Source organism: Tinamus guttatus, unplaced genomic scaffold (assembly GCF_059628265.1).
Source record: "Tinamus guttatus ecotype Peru unplaced genomic scaffold, ASM5962826v1 Tinamus_guttatus_pri_ptg000459l, whole genome shotgun sequence".
In the NCBI taxonomy this organism is placed as follows: domain Eukaryota; kingdom Metazoa; phylum Chordata; class Aves; order Tinamiformes; family Tinamidae; genus Tinamus; species Tinamus guttatus.
Window position 1 is genome coordinate 9,589,259 of NW_028288993.1, and position 21,544 is coordinate 9,610,802.

General features: G+C 52.0%; 2 protein-coding genes across 2 annotated transcripts; both read left to right on the forward strand.

Moving 5' to 3' along the window:
* Positions 1-843: 843 nt before the first annotated feature.
* Positions 844-2,770, forward strand: UBC (ubiquitin C). The gene is made up of 2 exons (XM_010215842.2): positions 844-977; positions 1,539-2,770. Exon 2 carries the CDS (start codon positions 1,546-1,548, stop codon positions 2,689-2,691), a length of 1,146 nt encoding a protein of 381 aa, XP_010214144.2. The 5' UTR covers positions 844-977; positions 1,539-1,545; the 3' UTR covers positions 2,692-2,770.
* A 1,485-nt stretch (positions 2,771-4,255) lies between these two features.
* On the forward strand, positions 4,256-20,552 carry SCARB1 (scavenger receptor class B member 1). The gene is made up of 12 exons (XM_088532503.1): positions 4,256-4,375; positions 7,735-7,892; positions 9,440-9,581; positions 10,290-10,493; positions 10,806-10,901; positions 11,519-11,631; positions 13,586-13,752; positions 14,428-14,546; positions 15,805-15,878; positions 16,792-16,843; positions 17,354-17,500; positions 20,367-20,552. The coding sequence occupies exons 1-12, from the start codon at positions 4,256-4,258 to the stop codon at positions 20,490-20,492; spliced, it is 1,518 nt and encodes a 505-aa protein (XP_088388629.1). The 3' UTR covers positions 20,493-20,552.
* The last annotated feature ends 992 nt before the right edge of the window (positions 20,553-21,544 follow it).

Sequence of the window (21,544 nt, forward strand, 5' to 3'; positions counted from 1 at the left end):
GGGATCATTTTTCAGCTAAATGGCTGAAACCATTGGATGATTGAGGGTTTTTTGTTGTTGTTTGTTTATTATTGTAACATTGAGTTCTAATGCAAACGCAAAAAGGCCAGGAATGTCCCCAGCGTGTTCTCCTCCTATAAACTCTGGATGTGCATCTCTGTCTCTCTCAAGCTTCCTTTCTCTTTCACTTCATCTTTCTGTCTTCATTTTCTCCTTGCTCTGCTTTGGGGCTGGGTGCTGGCTTCATTCCTCCATCTTTATTTATATTTATATACATGTTTATACGAACAAGGGTGGCACACAGGGCCTAGCTTTATTTGTGCGAGCCCTGCTGCCTTTCCATATCATTTATGTTCTGTGAGAGGGGAGCTCACAGCCCTGCCGCTCTGCTGTGGCACATTAAAACTATGAGACTTCCTCCACACAGAAATGAGCAGCTTCCTTTAGGATAAAATAAATCCTTTTCACCCCTTCCTCAAGCACACACCAGTGAGGCCTGCAAGGCAATTCACTCCTCACGGGAAGGAAAGTCAGGAGTCGCGCTTGAAAAGGGGACCTAAACTGCCGGAAGAAGGTTTAAAAATCCCCTCAAAAACCTTAAATCGCGGGGACGCCCGCAAAATTGGGGGGCTTCGGCAGGTCATCTCAGCGCCCCAGTCCCGCTGCAGCGGCTCCAGGCCGGGTTTTACCCCCAGCGCCATTGTCCCTTCGCTGCCCCGCCCCGCCCCTCCCGCCCCGGGGCCGCAGCACCGCGCGGACCGCCCTGACGCCTCCGCGCTGCCGGGACTCGCGCTCCGCCTCTACCTTGGGCCCGCGGGCGGCGCGGCAGAGAAAGTAGTGCCTGGCGGAGTGATCCGAGCTGCGGTGGGCGGGGCCGGAGAGGCTATATAAGGGGCGGGAGGTTCGCTCTGTGGCGCAGTTGGAGCCGTTTGGGTCTCGGAGTCGTTGTGTTGTCGGCGTGGTGTGCGCGCCCCGCGGTGAGCGCCTCGCGGGGAGCGGGAAGGGTGTTCGTCGCGGCAGCGGATAGGATGGTTGCCGGAGGGGCCGTGTGTGGGGAAGAGAGAGCGCGACTGGGCGAGGTGGAGGGGGTGCGGAGCGAGATGGGTGGGGGAGAGGTTGGCGAGTGAGAGGGCGGCTCGCGAGCGGGTGTGGGGTGAGATGGCGGCCTGCGGGGACCGGGCGGGACGTTCTCCTCCCGCCTAACGGCAGCAGCGCGAGGCGGCGGCGGCGGCGATGGGGAAGCTACAAAGAGCAGCCGGTAAAATGGCGGCCGCGCAGGCGCAACAAACCCGCCAAGATGGCGGACAGGCGCGTTCCTTGGGCGGGAACTGGAGCGGGGCTGGTGGCCCCGCCCTCTGGTGACGTGGGCGGTCCTGGTGCTGTGACGTAACGTGGCAGGGCGTTCCGGGGAGCCCCGCCCCTCCGTGCGCTGGCTTGGGGCTGCTGGGGCTCACAGGAGGGTGAAGCAGGCCCTGTTACAACTGCCTTTACACCAGGAAAGGACGAACGCTGAGGCATGCTTGTGTTCTCCTTTGCAGAGCAAAAATGCAGATTTTTGTGAAGACTTTGACAGGGAAGACCATCACTTTGGAGGTTGAGCCTAGTGACACCATTGAGAATGTCAAGGCCAAGATCCAGGATAAGGAAGGTATCCCCCCAGATCAGCAGAGGCTGATCTTTGCTGGCAAGCAGCTGGAGGATGGACGCACCCTGTCTGACTACAACATCCAGAAGGAGTCCACCCTGCACCTGGTGCTGCGCCTGAGGGGTGGCATGCAGATCTTTGTGAAGACCCTGACAGGGAAAACCATCACCCTGGAAGTTGAGCCCAGTGACACCATTGAGAACGTGAAGGCCAAGATTCAGGATAAGGAAGGCATCCCCCCAGATCAGCAGAGGCTGATCTTCGCTGGCAAGCAGCTGGAGGATGGACGCACCCTGTCTGACTACAATATCCAGAAGGAGTCCACCCTGCACCTGGTGCTGCGCCTGAGGGGTGGCATGCAGATCTTTGTGAAGACCCTGACTGGCAAGACCATCACCCTGGAAGTTGAGCCTAGTGACACCATTGAGAACGTCAAGGCTAAAATCCAAGATAAGGAAGGCATCCCCCCGGATCAGCAGAGGCTGATCTTTGCTGGCAAGCAGCTGGAAGACGGACGAACCTTGTCCGACTACAACATCCAGAAAGAATCCACTCTGCACCTGGTGCTGCGCCTGAGGGGTGGCATGCAGATCTTTGTGAAGACCCTGACAGGGAAAACCATCACCCTGGAAGTTGAGCCTAGTGACACCATTGAGAACGTGAAGGCCAAGATTCAGGATAAGGAAGGCATCCCCCCGGATCAGCAGAGGCTGATCTTTGCTGGCAAGCAGCTGGAAGACGGACGCACCCTGTCCGACTACAACATCCAGAAAGAATCCACTCTGCACCTGGTGCTGCGCCTGAGGGGTGGCATGCAGATCTTTGTGAAGACCCTGACAGGGAAAACCATCACCCTGGAAGTTGAGCCTAGTGACACCATTGAGAACGTGAAGGCCAAGATTCAGGATAAGGAAGGCATCCCCCCGGATCAGCAGAGGCTGATCTTCGCTGGCAAGCAGCTGGAAGACGGACGCACCCTGTCCGACTACAACATCCAGAAGGAGTCCACCCTGCACCTGGTGCTGCGCCTGAGGGGTGGTAACTGAACTAGTCAGTCGCTACTTGCATACATGTGAATGTTTCACTGTGTTTGTTCATTCCAATAAAGTTGTTGCATCCACAAAACTTGGTGTCTCAAATTATTTGAGTAAATATTTTGAGATCATTAAGATAATTATCCAGCTTCCAAATGCTATAAAGATAGAGCAAAAACTTCCTTGTGGAAAGCTGAGCCGTGTCTGGCAACCATGATGAGCTCTTGGACATGGTTCTCCAGAGATGATAGCAGGATTCTTAACTGGCCAAAGCACTGGCTAAAGTACAGCTCTGGTTTGCTGTGTAAGCACCTGCAGTCTGATACTGGGACACTTCCCAGGAAGGTAGGGAGTGAGTTGGGTTGGAAGTATTGTCAGGGCACTTCAGCCAGCCTCAACCTTCTCAGTGTTTGGTGAGATGGCTCCATGCAAAGGACCTTTGTTGCATCTACAGCTTAGTGTGTGTTTTCCAGCTGCTCAGTTACCACGTTTATTCTTTGGGCATCCTAAGCATGTTAACAGACTGAGATTAATAGCTTAATACCTGTCCGCCTTTGTGGTAAGTGGGGGAAAAAGTTAATCAGCTAAAACTGCAGTGTTGGGCAATATACAGTAAGAGAGAAATGGGAAGTCTGCAGGACTAGCAGTAGGCTGGAGGTCATCAAGTAAAAGCCTTCTGAAATGAGCTTAGTAGGTATTTAACTGCACTGCACTGGGAAATGTGAAAGGATAGAAAATTAGGGTTTTAAAAAAGAAAATACACCTGGCCTCATTAAGAGAAGTGGTGGTGTTGTTGGAAGGGATGTGCTTGCAGATGGAGTGAAAGCTCAGCTGATGTCTGACTTCATTAGGGCTTAAGGCTGTTGCTGATTCCAGTGTGAATAGGAGGGTGGGAATTAAAGGAGGTATATACAGAATTTGACTTTGTGGTCCTGGTAGTGAGTTGTTAACTGTGGCAATTGGCAACCTGCAAGGAGCGAGTTTGGCTTATCAGGATGTGTGTTAAACTAGAGCTTTTCGGCGCTGCTAGTGCTGACTAGTTTGGGGTGTTACCTGCCCGCCTGCCTCCTGGAGCAGCCCTGGCAGCTCCGCTCCCGGGTCCTGTCGCGGCTCTGGTGGGCTCCGAAGGGGAAGCTGCAGGGCGGGTCATGGCAGTGCTCCGGTGCAGGTTCCCCTTCCGAACAACCGCGTGCGTGCGGCGCTGCCCCGCGCAGCCCTCCCGCTGCAGAGCGCGGGACACGGGGAGGAACCCGCCGAAGCCGTGAGGCGCGGACCGGCGCGCCGGGACGCGCGGCCCGACCGGCCGGCTCAGCAGGGTGCCGCCGTCCGAGTGGCTGTAAAAGCGCCTGCGACAGCCACGTGAACGGTAAAAATAAGAAAGGGAAAAGATAAAAGAAGGAAGAAAAGGAGAGAAACGGGGCCCGAGGCCGAGGGAGCCTCCCCAGGCCTCTCCCGCCCGCCCAGGGGCGGCCTTTCCCCGCCCGCCGCCGGGGCCGGGCCGCGCGCGGGGTTAAAGCGGCGGCGGGCGCAGGCGCGGGGGCTGCGGGCGCAGGCGCGGGGGCTGCGCGGGGCGGCCATGGCCGCGAAGCGGCGGCGGCTGCCGCTGGGGCTGGCGCTGGCCGGGGCGGCCCTGGCCGTCCTGGGCGTCTCGCTGCTGCTCGCGGGGCCGGTCATCATCCGCGAGCAGGTGGCCAAGGTGGGCGCGGGGCGCCGCGGCGTCGGACGGGGCGGCGGGGGCTGCTGCAGGGCCGGTCCGGGCAGCCTGGGGGGTTGCGGCGCTCGGGGCCAGCGTGCGAGCAGAAGTTCTCCCTGCGTGGGGTTATCTGGGGCGTTTGCGACCTTGCAGCAGAGCGTCTGCTTCCTTGGGGCACCTTTGCAATCCGGGAGCGCGGGGGAATCCGTGCGGGATGCTGCCGCAGCCCTGCCGGTGCTCGCGCTCCGAATCCGCTCGCGCTCTGCGCTGGCAGCACCACTGCTTGTTCTGGTCCCCCTGCACCGCCTGTACCTGGAGCGCTCCTCACTCCTTGCATAAACGCCTGTGTGGGCTGCCAGGCATCGGCTTAGCCTGGCGAGATGCTTCCTGAGCTGGCAGTGGAATGCTCCGCAGGGAGAGATTGCGCTAACTGCACATTTTATGAATTTTCTAGGATGACGGTTAATAACGCTTATGTAGCTGGCCAAAGGCTACGTGCAGGCGATTACATAAGTGGCTGCCTGGCAGCAAGCTTGCTTTTCCGAGGGGCTCCTTGAATGTCTCGAAACCCAAGCACGTCTCCCGCAGAGGTGGAGGCACTACCTGGTGCTCAGAGATGTGGAGCGAGTGCAACAAACGGGCCTTTCCTCCCCTCCCCGCCGTGGGAGGGGGGGCGGAACGCCCGTTGTAACGTGGTTTTGCGCTGCGTGGGTCGCTGCAGCTCCGGGCTGCATCCCTGGCCCCGTGATAGGGTGGTGGGGAACAGCCCGCACCTCCTGCCCGAGGCCACCTCGTTGTACAAGGTGTCTCGACCCGCCTGCGCACGCGCTGTTCTCAATGGGGTGATGTGCCCTTGCCTTGCGCGAGGAGCAACCCCCACGGAGGGCTTCTGCGGCCCAAGTCCTCCTCTCTCCTGGCCTGAGCAATGAGAGCAGTTGCCCCCATGAAGACCTGTCTTGTGCAGAGAGAGCGTGGTCCCGTGGCTTGCTCAATCCTGGTTTTAGCAAAACCTTTTTCTTTTTCCCCTCTCCTTCTGGCTGAGGAGGTGGAGGAGTACCTGATAGCTAAGGGTTGTGGTTACCTTCTACGTAAACTTCTGTTTAAGCTCATTCCCCGCAAGGCGCTCGGCTCCTGACTGAGGGAAGCTAAGCAGGCTTGGTCCTGTATCGGTGAAAGATGGTCTCTGTGCACGTGAGGGGCTGGTGTGGGTAAATAAGGAGCTGAATGGCTGCCACAGAATGAGAAATTGCATCTTCACTGCAAGAGAACGTCCTCCCTGATTCCTCTAGCTAAGTCCTGGTATTCTGCAGTGAGACCTAAAGAGGAGGAAAAGCGTAGAGTTGCTCCTCGGATCTCTGCTCATCTCCAGCACTTGGGCTCCAAGTCTTCATCACGATACAGGTGGTCCTTGTGAGGCTTAATGTGAAATGGAAATAACAGTGGAGCACTGGTGTCAGGAATGGCCAGAAATATTCCAGGGCTTTACTGAAACCCCTAGATTGGGCTTCAGGTGGCTTCTGCTAGGACAGCAGCTTTGGGACTGTCCTTATGGATAACGTCAATAGGAGAAATGCACCGCAGAGATGGGAGCTGTGGAGCCCAGCTCCCACCCCATGTGCAGAAACTGAATCTGCTTTGGAGGCTGCACTCACTGCCCTGGTGACAGGGCCACCTGGCTCAGCAGAAGTCGGTGGCGTGGCTTTTCTGGAAGACAGCAGCATGGTGCATGATTTGGCTGCAAGAAATAACTGTCCCTTTCTGCATAATATAACCAGCTCTGAGGCCACACCAATCCATGCAAATACATCCTTGGACATATGCAGACAGCCAAGTGCTTGTTTTGTGTTCGGTGGATATCTGTTGCTTGACACCTCTTCCATTTGGAAGCTCTCTTACTTCCACACCTGAAAGCTGGGATAAGACTAAAAGCAAAGGAAGAGGAACATGGTGAGAGTGGGTGTAGAGGACAAAATCTCATATTTAGAGTTGCCCTAGAATACAGCAGAGCTGAGGTTTCTTCTAGCGATCCGAAACAGCAGCCGTTTTATTGCGCCTTCCTCCCGGAGGAGCATGATTCAGGTGCTGCTCACGGAGCTTGTGCTTTCCTGGTCCTGTCCAGAGGAGACTGGCAGCTTTCTGCTCCTTTGGAACTAAAATCAAGATGGTCAGGAGACAGCAAGCCTCTTGGCACTGTTCTGTAACCCATCTTAGTTAAAGCCATCCTATTTCAGACATATGACCATGTTCATGTGAACCTACAAGTAGCTTATTTTTAAGGCTGCCCTATTAAGTAGATTTTACTTAGCAGCATCTGTGGAGAAGCTAGAGTTCTTGTGCACAGATGGGAGAGGGCTGAGGAAGTATCAGGGAGCTGGGATGCAGCTCTGTCTGACTGTGTACATAGTCCATAAATAACCATATCTATAGATATATGCACAGCAAGGGGTACAGTGAACACAAGGCAGAACACGAGAGTCCCACATAATGTGGGCAGTTGTATGCAAAGGGGTAAGATCCAGAGAATAAAGAAAGCAGATGTTGTTCAGACTTTATTGGACAAACAGGCTGATAGTGGTTATAAAACAGGTTAATAAGGGTTATAAAACAGGTTATCTTTTGCTTAGTTGCTATTGTCGTCCAGTGGATTCTGGATTCTTTTCAAAATCCTTTATGCTTGCAGGATTGAAACTCTGAAGCCAGCGGCAGCAGCTGAGCATTGATGAGAAGATGGGTTCACACCTAATGTGAACCCTAATGAAGGCTTGTGAGTGGTTTGGGGGTTCTTGGAGGCATTACCACTAAATTAAGTGATATGAAGAACACAATTATCCGCTGCCTTTAACCTGCTTTATGTCCTGCTATAATTTACTGCGGGATGACACACGCAGTCATGCGGTTGGAGGTTGCTTGGTGTCTCCTCTCCCAGGCCTGGCTCCAGCCGTGCTGAGCAGCCAAACATGGCAAATGAATTAAAGCCTTCAGGGCAGGCTTGTTTGCACCAGGCGAGTCAAATACGCAGAGCTGCAAATCATCTAGCGCTGGCTTGGCCGGCACGCTGCAAGCCTCCAGCACGTCAAAACAGCTTTGAAAGCCTGTGGGTTGGAATCCAGAAAGCTGAGCCTGGATAAATAAGCCTGCAGACATCCTGTAGCATGAACTCGATGCTTCTGTGTGCACAAGTTCCTGTTTTAGGTCTGGTGATTTTTCCCTGGGCAGGATGCGACGGGATCCGCCGGAGCAGGCTTGCTGACACAGCGCTCCTCTGGCCAGCGTTGTGCTCTGGACGGGCTCTCCAAGCTCCCAAGGTGAACACGCTCCCCCAGGGAGCCTGCCCTAAACGTGGAATCTCCTTCCTCCCATAGAATGTGCGGATCGACCCCGGCAGCATTGCCTACAGCATGTGGAAAGACATTCCGGTGCCTTTTTACTTCTCGGTGTACTTCTTCGAGGTGATGAATCCCGAGGAGATCCTGCAGGGAGCGAAGCCGGTTGTGAGTCAACGCGGGCCCTACGTTTACAGGTCAGGTGCTGCTGGCTGGACTCCTGGCCAGCTCCTCGGGGAGGAGGCACGGCGTTGGCGCTCACAGTGAATGATGCAGTGTTTTGGAGCAATCACAGAGGGTGTTTGGTTGCTCAACTGCTGTTAATGCCAAGGTAGGCCTGCGAGCAGCAGAGCCTGTAAGGCTTGGCAATCCTGGTTTGGGCTGTGGAGCTCAGACCTATGCTGAGAATGTGGGACTTCTGGCTACTGAAACCTGACCACGTGGTGGTGGGCAATCCTCACCTTCACAGGGGACCTGAGTTCCATCTTAGCTCTTCATTTAACAGTGCAGCTCCAGAGCTGGAGATCTGAGGCTGAAGTCACCTCACCTGATATCAGGCTTCCAAGATGTCTCATCTGAGACCAAGAGTCTGCCTACAGCTAACGCTCCATGTAGGAGAACCAGCGTGGAGCACTAGAACTTGGCCCAGTTATAGCAGGGCTGTGTCTGTTGCCATGGCTGAGGATGGTGGTTGAACCCTCAGATGCCTCTGTAGACCTGGAACCCAAGTGATGGGAGATGCTGAGTTGAATGTGTGAAGTTACCCATAAGTAGCTGTAATCAATGTGTTAACACCTACATATGTAGGCAAGGTTAGCTCAGCAGCCTAAGCAAGCTCATGTGGGAGATTAGTGGGCTAATCCAAAGCTGTTTGAGCAGTGTTGGGGGGAACCTGGCAGTACGTATATGGCCTCGTTTCCCCTGGACTTGCCAGGTCAGCACTAAACCATGTGGCTTCTGTATGTTGTGACCGTGTCCACAGTCACAGGCTTGGAGGAAAAAAAAAAAAGGCTTCCCTTACAGTAAATAAGAATGAACAAAGAGGCAAAGCTTATTAGTGTCCTTAAGTTTCTGCTGAGCAAGATTAGTGCCCTTCCCGAACGTGGGCCATAAAATGGAGGCTCCACAATGAAGGACTTTGTTTCTGCTGGTGGGCTGAGCAGTGGCTGCCTGTGAGGCTGGGGACAACCCTTGGAGGGCTGCCGAGCATCACAGCCCCCTCGAGACCCCTGCCCTGCCCCACATGCAGCAAGGTGGTGCTGCCCGGCAGCGTGCAGGACGTGGCGTGAGTTCTGAAGCTCTGAGGAGAAGGATGGTCCCCACGCAGTGCAGAGCATCGTGCTGTGGCAGCTGCCCTCGACTTGGGAGAGATCAGGGAAATCGGGGCAGATTGGTGTGTGGGCTTGTCAGCAGTGCAGGTCTCTTCTTGCTCAGCATTCCTGTGTCTTGAAAGCTGTTCCTGTGTGTCTGACACCTGGGCATCTCTCTGGTGAGACTGAGCTTCTCATCAAATGCAGATGAAATGCCAGAGGGGTTTCATTCATTCCTGCATCAGCAGTAGATGATTTTTTTGTCTCAAAATACCCATCATAGAATCATTATGGTTGGAAAAGACCTTCAAGGTCATCAACTCCAACCATCAGCCAAGTTCCAAGATGGGCAGAAATAACCCAGTATCTTCATGAAGTGGTTGAGGGCTTCCTCGCGTTGGAGAGGGTTCCCACGATCTCCTCTCTCTTTGCAGAGAGTTCAGGCATAAAACGAATATCACGTTCCACGACAATGGCACCGTCTCCTTCCTGGAGTACCGGAGGCTCTTCTTCCAGCCGGACTTGTCCGCGGGCAGCGAGGACGACTACATCGTCGTGCCCAACATCCTGCTCATGGTAACCTGCTTCCCAGAGGGGCTCCATCCTCCCTGCTTGCCAGGGGGAGGACGGTGTCCAGTAACACCTTGTACCTTGCTCACTTGTTGGGCTGGAGGCCCGTTAAGCCAAGATGTAGTTTCAGCTTAAATAACACGGTGTGTTGCTTTCTGGTTGTTGGGGATCGTGTTGGGGATCATGTCGTGTTGCAGGTCTGGGGAAATTGTGCATAAAAGCATGAGCTGGTGCTGGTTAGTGGGAAGGCTCAGCGCAACCAAAGTAATCCCTCAAGATTGAGGGGCTGCAAGGTAAGATGAGCAGCAGTGGTGACTTGTGTGTCACCATTTGGGAAGTTCTGCCCCATAACAGTGATTCTTGCAAGGCCTTTCCAAAAGCGAGAGCATGACCAGGGGTGACGTGCAAGGAGGCTGGATGTGAGTCTGATCTTGCCCAAGCCTCCTCTGAAGTGGCACCTATGAGCCCACAGTGGCTGTTGCCACTAACCGCGTTATTTTTCCAAATTTAAGAAAAACGCCGAATGAGTCATAGTGATGAATAACTGTTAACAGCTTCCCTAAAGGACTCCTGTAGGACTGCAGAGCAGTGCAGCAGAGGAACCTTGCTGAGCACTGAAGATGTATTGCTGCTTTTTAAAATCTTGTTTATGTGTTTTTAGTTTTTTTCTGAATAAAGGCGTCTCTTGTCTGAGAGGTTTGCTGTCTTCCCCAGGGAGCAGCTGTAATGATGGAAAACCTGCCGAACTTCGTGAAGCTCTTGCTGAGCGGAGCCCTGGCTGGCCTGAAGCAGGAGGCCTTCATGAACCGGACCGTAGGAGAGATCATGTGGGGCTATGAGGACCCTCTTATAGAGACAATAAATGTGCTTGTGCCTGGCTTGATCCCTTTCAAGGGAAAATTTGGCTTGTTTGTAGAAGTAAGTGAACTGTTGCTTGGGAACACTGAAATTGCACCGATTCTGCGTGTGGGATCAAGTATCTGGGCGGCCCCCCTCACAAACAGAGCACTCAGGTGCACTTAATGATGGTTGTGTAAATCTTCCATAATTCTCCCTCAGGTAGAAACTTGACAGGTTGGAAACTCTGCCAGACTGTAACAGCTGAAATAAGCAGAGCTCAGCAGTTTACTGCATGTGAGGACCCAGCAAGCTAGGGAACCTGTGGAGGTGCTGACATATTGTAGTGCTGCTGCAAAGAGTGGATTAAAATTTAGTTTCTTCTCCCTGCAGTTCAATGACTCCCACTCGGGACTGTTCACAGTGAATACAGGTGTGCAGGACATCAGCAGAGTTCACATGGTGGATTCTTGGAATGGATTAAGAAAAGTAAGTGTTGGGTAGCAAGTCTCTAATATCGGGCTACTTACTGCTCTAAAGCTAGACTACTCGAAGGCCGTTAGGGCCACTGTGAGATTTCTGCCCTGTAGCTTGGCAGGTAGGTTTCTGCAGGGCTTCAACCACCTCAATTCAGGTTGCTAAAAGGCTTGTCATGAACTGTCCATCTCCCCCCATCAGCTGGCTGACCAGGGCTTGAAATGCCTTCACCAATGTTCGCGTCTGGTTGAAGTTGCAGGCTCTGGTGGCCTGTGTTCTTCAAGGTTCTTTAAGGTCTATCTTCCAATATCCTCCTGAAAGGAGTGCTTATTTCTGATATTTCTGTGGAATTTCACTCCTAACTAAAATAAAATCTGCAGGTCAACAGCTAAATGATCACTTGAGGCAGGGGGATCTTACCCTATTTGTTCATTAACAGGGCAAGTGTTTGAATGTAGCAACCTGGCTATTTTGAGGTCTTCCCTCTAGCTGTATGCTGAAGTTAAGATGTTAGAGTGGTGGTTCGTCTAAAACAGCAGTTTAGAGGAGAAAACAGCCTGTGCAAGGATGGAAGTGAACTGTCCAGCAAGCTCATCTGGTTGAGCTCCACCTCTGTGTCTGTCCTGCAGGTGGAATACTGGAGGAGCAATGAGTGCAACATGATCAACGGGACCTCTGGGGAGATGTGGCCGCCGTTCATGAGCCCAACGTCGCTGGAGTTTTACAGTCCTGATGCCTGCAGGTGAGCCTGTGGTGCCCTGCAAGAGTCACTCCTGTTGGCCATGCAGGTGCTTGGAAACCCAGGACAGATGGAGAGGACCAGGGACCGGCTTCGGTAGTTAAGGCTTCAGCCACCATCTAGTTATGCAGCATCTGAGCTGCACAATCAATGTCACTGCCTGATAAGCTGCGTCTGGTGAGAGTCACACGAATCTCCCTTAGGCACTGGAGGAATCGAACCGGGGTTGGTGAATGAGCAGGAAATGAGTGATCTGCGTTTGTCCTCCTGCACTTGATCGAGAATTGAGGGTTGTCGTATGGAAAGTTAGTTCTAATCATTGGTCTGCAGAACTCGCTGCTGACTAACTGCTTGCAGAAGTCATATCAGAGGAGCGACCACTGCTCTTTCCAGGCTGCCTCGGCTCTGTTTGAGCCCCCTGCCTTGCATACCACTGATCATAGCAGATCAAGCAGGGGTTCAAATACCCTGTGGATTCTGCCCTGTTCATGTCGAAACTTCCTAAAGTTGGAATGAGGGGAAGTGGAGGGGCGGGACGTGGCACAAAGCCCTGTTCCCTGCTTGGTGGAGATAATGTGAATTCAGGCTTTGCATTTAGTGCCTCAAAACAAGCAGAGTGCTTGGGTGGGATGGAGAACAGTGACCCCTTCCAGCTAAGCAGCCAAGCCAGCTGAGGCAGGCATTGCTGTGCAAGTGGCATCTGCAAACACCCAAACAACCTGGAGCCAAGGACTTAGAGGAAATTCTATGAGTAATCAAAGGTTAAATAAACCTGTCTGTAAAACTAGAGAAATCTTCAAGGGAACTGAGAATGTGTTTTCTGGCAAGGCATAAAGTGAAGTGAAAGAAGTTGTGGTGAGGCTCTAGAGTGCAGAAGCTCCTGCAGGACATGATGTAGGGGAAGCGGGTCCCATGGAGGAAGCAGCTCAGACACCCTCTTCACAAATCAGTGCTGCTGGCTGTCCCCAGGGCCACTCTCGCAGCATCTCTTCTGGCCCAGCTGGCTAGGGAGGAATCACAAATATCAGCTCTAAAAGAATAATAATATACCCTTCTCTCTAGCCTCTTTTAGGAGAGAGAGGAAAAAAAGGTGTCTAAAAAAGCAAACCTGTTTAGGAGCTTGGTTGTCCTGAGGTAGAGTAAGAGCCCATCCATCTCTCTGATGGGGCCATTGGAGGTGGCTGGTTTCCTCACAGTTTGCACATCACATGCAACGAATCGACTGGGATGCACCTGTGTGTTTGTCCCCTCAAGGTAGACTGGAAGGCCACCAGAGCTGAGAAGCGTGACTGTCACTGCTGATGCACTTTGAATCCTATGCCCTGGGTTTGGGTGCTGGAACGCAGCTATAGGCACAAGCCTCCTTAGTCTAACCAAGTCGTATCTTAACAAGGCTTGGTTGGGTGCGAAGGAGGGAAACTTTCCTCCTGAAGACTTTCATCTGCCCTGACCTGCTGCTCTGAATGGTGCAGCACAAAACGGGTCTGTTGTACCCAGGAAAAATCTGTCTGCATGATATAGTGCCTAATTTCCACTCCTGTGGTGGCCCCCGTACCGAAGTCATGCTGCAAAAGCAGAGATTCAGCTAGTGTTCTGTGACAGAGCCCCTCTGCCTTGGAGCCAGCGCTTGCACAAAGAAGGTATTATCTCTCTGGAGAGCATCTGCAGGGATTGTTACATGCCCTTAAACAAATCTCGCCTGGTTTGTGCAAACAGCTTCATAAATCTGCATGTCTCTCTAGTCCTGGCCAACCCTTTATCTGTGCTTAAAACATGGAAAACAAATGGCTTAAATGCTCGTTCCCAATCCAAAGCGCTGCTCTGAGTGTTTATCTTGATCTCAAAGTCTAAGTTACGTTGAAACTGTGATCTTATCTAGTTAAGATAACCCAGTTCTGTTCTCGGAGCCTCTCTGCTATTGGCTAATCCTAATTCCTCTCCACTGAATTACTTTCAGGTCTATGAAACTGGTGTACGAGCAGTCTGGGGAGTTTGAAGGAGTGCCCACCTATCGCTTTGTGGCACCAAAGACACTCTTTGCCAATGGCACAGACTACCCACCCAACGAAGGCTTCTGCCCCTGCCTGCAGTCCGGGATCCAGAACGTCAGCTCCTGCAGATTCAGTATGTCATTCCCTCCTCTGGTCCCTCCATGTGTCAATTCTTCCCTGCCCTAGCCTTGCCATGCTCATTTTTAGCTGCAGGGAAGGAATATGAAGTCTTCTATCCAGAAAGCTGGGGCACTGAAGAATACTGTGGGGTCTGTTTGGTTTCTGATCTGTGTTCCTGCAAGCCTTGGGATGAGGAGGGAAGTGGGAAAGTCCTTGAGGCCAAAGCCCATCTGCTTGTGGCCCAACAACAGTCCTGCATCCTCTGGAGCACCAAAGGTTATTGTGGGAGCCTCTCCTCACCCAAATTGGGGAAGGAGGGAGCAGGCAGGCGAGCAAGACTTGCTGGGGTGGGGAAAGGCAGGCTGTGTGAAAATGAAATGTTGGTGCAGGTTATGCAGGAGGGGACCTGGACATCAGTGTCCTGACCCATGTCTGGGTACAGCAAGTGACTGCTGCATTGAATGGTGTGTTTGGGAGGGAGACAGGATCTTTAAGCCCAGGTCTTGGGCTTCCCGGAGCATTGGGATAAGTTGCTGGAGGGATGGGAAGGAACCTTCTTGCTGGGAGGAGAGTGATAGGAACAGCTTATCTTAAAGCCTGTTCAGAACCAGTGCTTTCATGACCAAAAATGTCAGCAATGCTCTCCCATGGCCTTGGCTGAGTTGAAGATTGCTTTGCTCCCATCCAGACGCACCCATGTTCATTTCCCACCCGCACTTCTACAACGCCGACCCTTTCCTGGTGGACGCTGTCGAGGGCCTGCACCCCAGCAAGGAGCAGCACGCGCTCTTCCTCGACGTGCACCCGGTGAGCGAGCGCGGCCGAGGCCACGTCCTGAGGAGAGGAGTCCCTGTCGTGGGCTGGGATCTCCCACCCGCTGCCCGGTGGGCTCGCTCGGCTCTCGTGGTGCCGATTTGTGCAGGTTCCATAGTGCAAAGACTGGCAAGGACACGTGTAGATAAAAATGCTAAAGCCATAAACTAATTAAATAGCTCATCTGGCTTATAGAGAATTGCAGAACTAATTATGAGCGTAATTGTTTTGATAAGCATGCTTTCCACTGACGCAGGAATGCCCGTAATGCCCAGAGGTGCATCTAGCAGCACCCTAGATCCGACAATCTAGGTGCCCAAGATCTGAAAGCTTGTACTGTCACGACAACCAAGTTGAACAACCAAGTCTACAGACCACTCTAGCTGTTCCTGGGCTAGCTTTTCCCGCTGTCCCAGCTTGGCCTCCTGGCTGACTGCTTCTGCACTGGGCCCACTCATGCTGTGCTTCTTGCATGATTTAAGCATAAGGGGGAAGGAACCTTCCCGATGGTGACTAGTTGGGAGTTGAGCTGTTCTTTTGCAGTCCCAGCTGCTGGTGGGCAAGGGCTTTTTGGGCTCCTTTTTGGGCTCTTCCTATGTCTTATATTGCCTGTGAGCAGACCTTTCAAAGGTTTAGTCAGGTTGATTCAAGCAGGGAAACAATCCCTCCCTTAAGGTAAGGCAAGTGCATTATCTAGGCATTGGACTCTCTGTTTTTTATTTATTTATTTTTTTATCAGAGCTAGGAAAATCTAATTAAGTTTATTACAGTATCAAACAACTTTTGATAATAGTACAATTAACTTTATCCTTATCTAGCTGCAGCCTGCTGAGTATGAATCTGCAAAGAGGGCAATCCAACAAAAACTATGCCCTTAAAAACATGTGTTGCATAACTGCAGGGTCATGAGAAATGGGTGGCAGCAAGACCAGCTTTGCAGTTTGTTTTCACCATCTTAGTCTGTTGCTGGACAGTGACAGCAGTTGATGTCTAGTCATAGTTATGGGAAGTGTTGTGGGCCCTTGGCTGTGCCTGGGGCACCTGCAGGCTGTGCAGGGGCTGCTCTGCAGCATCGAGGTCTGTTGAAGTCCTTGGGTGCTTTTGCAGATTAGCAGGGCTCTCTGCATGATCTCACTGACTGCTCTGGGGGAGTTGCACCCAAAGGGAGTTTGGTGAAAAGCCAGGGGCTGCTCTTCTGCCAAGAGACAAACTCTGGCCACGCCGATGACGAGGTTGTGCTCTCCCTTTGCAGATGACGGGCATCCCCATGAACTGCTCCATCAAGCTCCAGCTGAACCTGTACATAAAGCAGGTGTCTGGTATCTTGTGAGTAGCTTCTGGAACTGACCATCTGTCTTCCTAGAGCTTGAAGTGCTGCCGACTCTGCGGTCTCGGGAGAGTTTGCTGACCCGAAGGAGAGGCAGCTCTAACCTCGACGGTTCTGCTCTTGCAGAAGCCAGCTGGGTCACGAGCTGAAATGTCAGCTATTCCTGTGACCTCAAGCAGCCCTCCCTTAGCAGCACGCTGTGTGGCTGCCCTTTTTGTTGCCTTCCCAGGTCCCCTGTGCTGATGGGGCAGTCGCAGCAATGCAGATGCGCTGGCTGCTCCACTGCTAGCAGGGAGGCACAAGGACTTTTTGTCTGTTGTGCAACTGCTCCAAAGCTGTTAGACCCGACACAGAGAGGCTAGGCACGCTCTGCTTGCAGCATTGAAAGCTGAAGTTTTACTTCCAAAAAGACTCTTCCAACTAGCCACAAAAGCAAATGGGAACCTCCTTGGAAGGGCTTGGCAACAACATTATGTGATGCCAAGTGCTAAATACCTGCAGGAGTGGGAACCTGCGTGAACTTGCTGCATTATAGACTGGCTGTATACCAACAACAGCCCTAGTGCTGTGAACTTGGCTGCACAGCCCTTGCTGCCAAGCACGGAGATGCCTTGGCATTGCAAGTTCAGTTTTCCAGCTCACTGAGTGAACACACCTGGAGCTCCCTTTGGGATGGCCTCCAGGCCCGAGGACTTACTGCTGCCCTCGGGCAGTTAAACACATGTAGAAACGCAAGCTCTGTTCTTGTATGAAAGGCCCTAGTTAGACCTGGTCCCCCTGAAGCAGGAGGAGATGTTGCCTCCTTGCCCTGTTTTTCTGGCCACTCTCAGTCCATCAGACCCTTCCCTGTAGTAAGAGCTAAGGCAGGAGTTGCGAAACGATTAACCAAAAATGTGTCTTTCTCCCCCTCAGACAAACAGGGAAGATGAAGCCTGTGGTCCTGCCGCTGCTGTGGTTTGCAGAGGTGAGCTGTACCCTGCTGCTTCCTTGCCTCCTCCTGCAGAAGGTCTCGTGCAGGAGCGGGGAGACCACATCCCTCACCCTAAGCCGCTGTGCTCGTGGGGCTGTCAGGGCTCTTACATGACTTCCCAAACTCTGCTGTGAACAAAGCTTTAAGCCAGCCAGACTACTTAGGGGACCTACAGAGGGTTTTGCAGCCCTCTGGCTGCATGCTTAATCCCTCTGAGCTGAGCAAAGCCTGCCCTGTGCTTGGTTCACCTCTGCTTTGGTGCATGGGGGGCGAGCAGCACCTGGAATGGGTCTGTGCCCGTGGCCCTCGCTAATGCGGGACGGTGCGTGCCAGTCCTCTGCAGCTGTGTGCACGGCCAGGGCACTCCAATGATTTGGTAAAAGCTTCTAGGCTGGCTGAATCCTATTTAGGAATTTCCCTAATCCCTGCTGGGAGTTACCCAATAGGTCTGTCTTGGCACTGGTGGGAGGGAAATGCCACTGACCACTTTGCTTTCTTGGGCAGAGTGGATCCATCGAAGGCTCAGTCTTAAATCAGTTTTACACCACCCTGGTGCTGCTCCCATCCGTGCTGGATTATCTGCAGTACATCTTCCTTGGGCTGAGTATCCCTCTCATTATCACAGCAGCTGTACTCATGGCGAGGAATAAGGTAAGAACCTGCCCATGGCTAACGGTAGATGCTGTTACTCAAATCAGACTTAATCAGATGACCTAGATTGGGCTGACAATCTAACACTCCTGATGAAACCTGAACCGATGTCGTGAAGCTTGTCCAAACGTTGCCAGGTGCCAGCAGGACTTCCTCAGCCATCTAGAAACCTGTCTGCAGCTAGATAATGCAAAAGCATTTCTGGCCATCTCAATACATGATAGAGACAAATCACATTCCTATAGGAGAAAACATTCCTCAACTCATACAGCTAACGAAGGAACAAGCTCTTCAGTCTGGTCTTGTTACAAAGCAGATGTTTGCTCAATTCCAAATGCCTCTGCAGGGTCCCAGTGGCTTCCCAATCTGAACAGGGTCCCTGCAGCTTCCTCCTTTGGTGTCATATAGCACCTAAATGCAGGTTGTTCTTAAGAGAAACGTGGTAGCTGCCAGCTTCTAGAAAGGGAATGGGTTCTCTGCCCCTGTCTGAAGCCAGCCTGGACCCTCATCTTTTCCAAAAATTAATTTGCTTCTCTGCAAGTGAGACTATGCTGAATAGCTCTGGAAGTTGGACCCTCAGTGGATCTGGACTTAATGAGAAGTGAAGCTCTCCGAAGCTGTGGGAAGCTGGCGCCTGCCCCACAGCTGGCCCATGAAGGGGAGACGTGGCAATGCCTGGCACAGCGAGAACCTGACCTGCCTGTGCCTGAGGCTGTAGGGCAGGGCATGAAACACTAAGACACTGGATGGAGACCTGTGGCTCAGGCTCCAAAGCATTCATCTGATAACGCTAAGCTCCCGTAAGCTTTAGCTCTTGAAGTGGAGATCTAACTCCCTCCCCTAACTGATCAAAACAAGCCTATTTAGTTTAGCAGGGAGTCAGATAACCTGAGCTGGCTCTCAAGTTAAGAGCTCAAGAGGCTATTTGTGGGGATAAAAAGGCAATGCTTAGGGACAGGAGTGAGCTCAGGTGGGAGCACGTGCAAGAGGCTGTTGTCATTGGGCTTCTTCTAACTGCCCCTGCAGCAATAGTAATTCAAACCTCACTTTAAGTGGTTGCCAGGGTTTTCCAAGTGTCATGTAACTGGATTTTAACCGAGCCTGCAACAGCATAATTGACTTAAGTGCATGATTCCAAGTCTCTTTGTTCCTCCTGCTCCGTAATAATGTGGGAGCGGTGCCTGGGCGAGAGCTCACGCGGAGCTCTCCGCTGTGCTCCAGGCCATCAGGACGTACTGCATCCCTCCACTGTACCAGTGCAGGTAGTGCCTGGCAAATAAAGTGGATTGAGTGGTACAGGCTGCCCGTGCAAGCACCTGACTCCTGCCTGCATGGCCAACGTGATGCTCTTAGAGAGTGCTTCTTTGGAACCAGTTTGCAGTGTCTTGCCTTAACGCTTGTAGGGCTGCCTCAACAGACAGTTGCCTGCCCTGTCCAAACATTTGAACTGGCAAGGCCACCTTTGCCAGGGAGCAGGGGCTGCCCACCAGCAAACTGCAGCCCTGGAGCTAAGGACATGGCTCAGGTTTCCCAGGTATTTTTGAGCAGGAAACTTGACTTGCCATCTTCCAGTTATCACTCCCTCCTTCAGTCTTCTCCTTGCTTGACGTTTGAGCAAGCAGCTTGCTTGTGGTGGTCGAGAGACATCCTGGGCACAAGTGGCTCCTTGCTGTCTGCATCTTGGGCACTTGAGTCTTGCAGCACGCTGCCAGGCTGCACGAACAAGCATTCCCATAGGAATGGGGGTGGCCTTGACTGCTGGGAACTGCATGAACCTTTGAAGTGGTGCTTGGCAAACCACGACATTGTGCTGCTTGGAGCCAGCAAATCTGACACAAACTTGGAGTCGTGGGGCAGTTGTTTCTCCAGAACCTTGTGCAGCCCTGGGCTAGTGATTCATCTTGTTTCATGCAAGTCTTAACTGCCAGTATCAAAGAACTAAACCATGCCAAAAGAGCTCAGGAAGCAAAGCTGTTTCTTAATTTTCAGTCAAATGAATATATGCTTATGGAATATCCTAAGACCAGGCAAAGCTGTGGGTGTTTAGAGGCTCAGGAGCTCCTGCTTACAGAAGTACCATGAACTGCTGGAACTAAAGTCAACTGCAGGAAGTGCCTGGCTACCTGGAAAGTGGCTAAAAAGCCTTAATGATCTTAGAAATCTCTAAGGAATCTATTCAACAACACATGAATTGGAGAAGAACTTGTAAACTGGAAGACAGTGATCTGCAGCCAGTGTGTGTTCTTGATTTGAATGAAGATTGCTAATCTAGTGATGATTGCTTAATCGTGCACAGTCCTCCCTCTCGAAGCCACAGGACGTCACAGGGGACACTGAGCAAGGGCATTGTCCACCGCTGTCACATGTCATCCAGTGCAAAGGTCCCACTCAACCAAATTTCTTCCTGGAATTTCTTGCCTGCCTCTCCGGCTTCCAGAGGGAGCAGTGTGCTCTTAAACTCCATCCAGATCAAGTGAAACACTAAAATTTTTAGTCTAGTTTGTAGTGGAGCCGGTTTAAAATGCATCTGTTGAGTCTACAGTTCTAAAATGTGTGAATCTCCTGTCTTAGAAAAAAAAAATGTGCCCAAATACAACATGACTTATCTCCTCTGAAATCATGGGCTAAAACATGAATAGTGACACTCATTTAAAACTGCAAATGGACCATTTTAAAACTGGCTTAACACTGACCAAAATCTTAAATAGAAGATAGCTTAGTATATCCTCCAAATTGCAATCTTCAATTAATAAGTAGATTGTAGTTAAACAGTGATTAAAACTTTATTTAAAATCTCATCTTAAAATTGGAACCCTCATGGAATTCATGTCAAAGTACACCATAAAATAGCCTGATTATCTTCTAGGAAAAATGCTCTTTATTTTGGAGTAGCAATAAAAAGAACTCAGACACTAATAAGGCCGACGAGGCCACTTCTGCCAAAAAGCTGCCTCCGGTTAAGGGACCGGTGTTGCGGGAAGCCAGACTGTAGGTGGGTACCCAGCCAAGGTAACATGCTTTTCTCTCATCCCAATTTGATTAAACTTTGCTTGAAACCAATCAAAAGAAAATGCTTCCTGTTCCAGACATGTCCTCTCGGCAAGTTTGACATAACAATGTTGCCTCCTAGCTTTATCCAGGGCAAATATCCAGGGCTCCCGCTCTCCAGACTGCAAGAAGATGCTTTTCTTCCTTCCCGTGCACCTGATCTGCAGCCCTAATAATAAGATCAGTAGGGAGCAGGGTAAAAAATAGGGCTGACGTGAGGAAACAGTTTTCTCACCTTTCTCCAAAGTGATGGTGAGATCCAGGGGTAAGTTAAAAAGAGCAAAAGCCCTTGGGGCTAACAGCTAGCTGCCTCCTGGACTTCACTCTCCTTCAGTATCTAAAACCTTGATTACAAAGACTTTCCATGGGGGCTTTTTGATGTATCAAATATCTGGGTGTGCGTTTAGTTGGTGCTCTAGATTTTGGTGGGCAGGCATGACAACAACTTCATTCTGTTGGCGAGTGGAGATGCGAAGATGTTCTGTTTAAGAAGCCTTCAGACAAGAGTTCTCGAACACAGAAACAACAACAGAGGTCTTGGGTGCAGTGAGGGATGCGATGATGGTACCCTGCCATCCTCCTGCTGGGTCTCTGGACCCACCAGAGTTGGGTGGCTTTGTTCTGTGTTGGGGAACTGGCACAAGGGCTGCAGAGCTCAGGGGTAGCCATGCTCCAAGAGACACTGGAGACAGTGGAAAAAGAAATCTATGCTTCAGAGTGACTTCTGGATGCCTTGTGGCTGCTCGAGTTGTTATATGGAAAGGTCTGTCCCAGCCCGCTAACAGCGCCCGCCTCAAGCTGGGCTGATGATGTGCCTGGGAGCAGGATGTCGCGGTGGGGATCCGGGGCCTTCACCAGGCCCCAAGCGTTGCCGTGTAGGAGCCCTGAGCTCTGCCTCACGCCACAACTGCTGCGTGCATAGCTGCTGCTGTCTTCTCTGTTCAGAGAGCCGCCGCGGAGAAGAGCCTGCGCGCGCCCGGCACGCAGAGCGCGCCC

Bases quoted from the DNA above. Each gene is read 5' to 3' on its own strand.
- UBC (XM_010215842.2), top strand. From the start codon at position 1,546: ATGCAGATTTTTGTGAAGACTTTGACAGGGAAGACCATCACTTTGGAG.
- SCARB1 (XM_088532503.1), top strand. From the start codon at position 4,256: ATGGCCGCGAAGCGGCGGCGGCTGCCGCTGGGGCTGGCGCTGGCCGGG. The intron at 4,376-7,734 runs GTGGGCGCGGGG...TTCCTCCCATAG, and splicing joins TCCGCGAGCAGGTGGCCAAG to AATGTGCGGATCGACCCCGG. The intron at 7,893-9,439 runs GTCAGGTGCTGC...CTCTCTTTGCAG, and splicing joins CGCGGGCCCTACGTTTACAG to AGAGTTCAGGCATAAAACGA.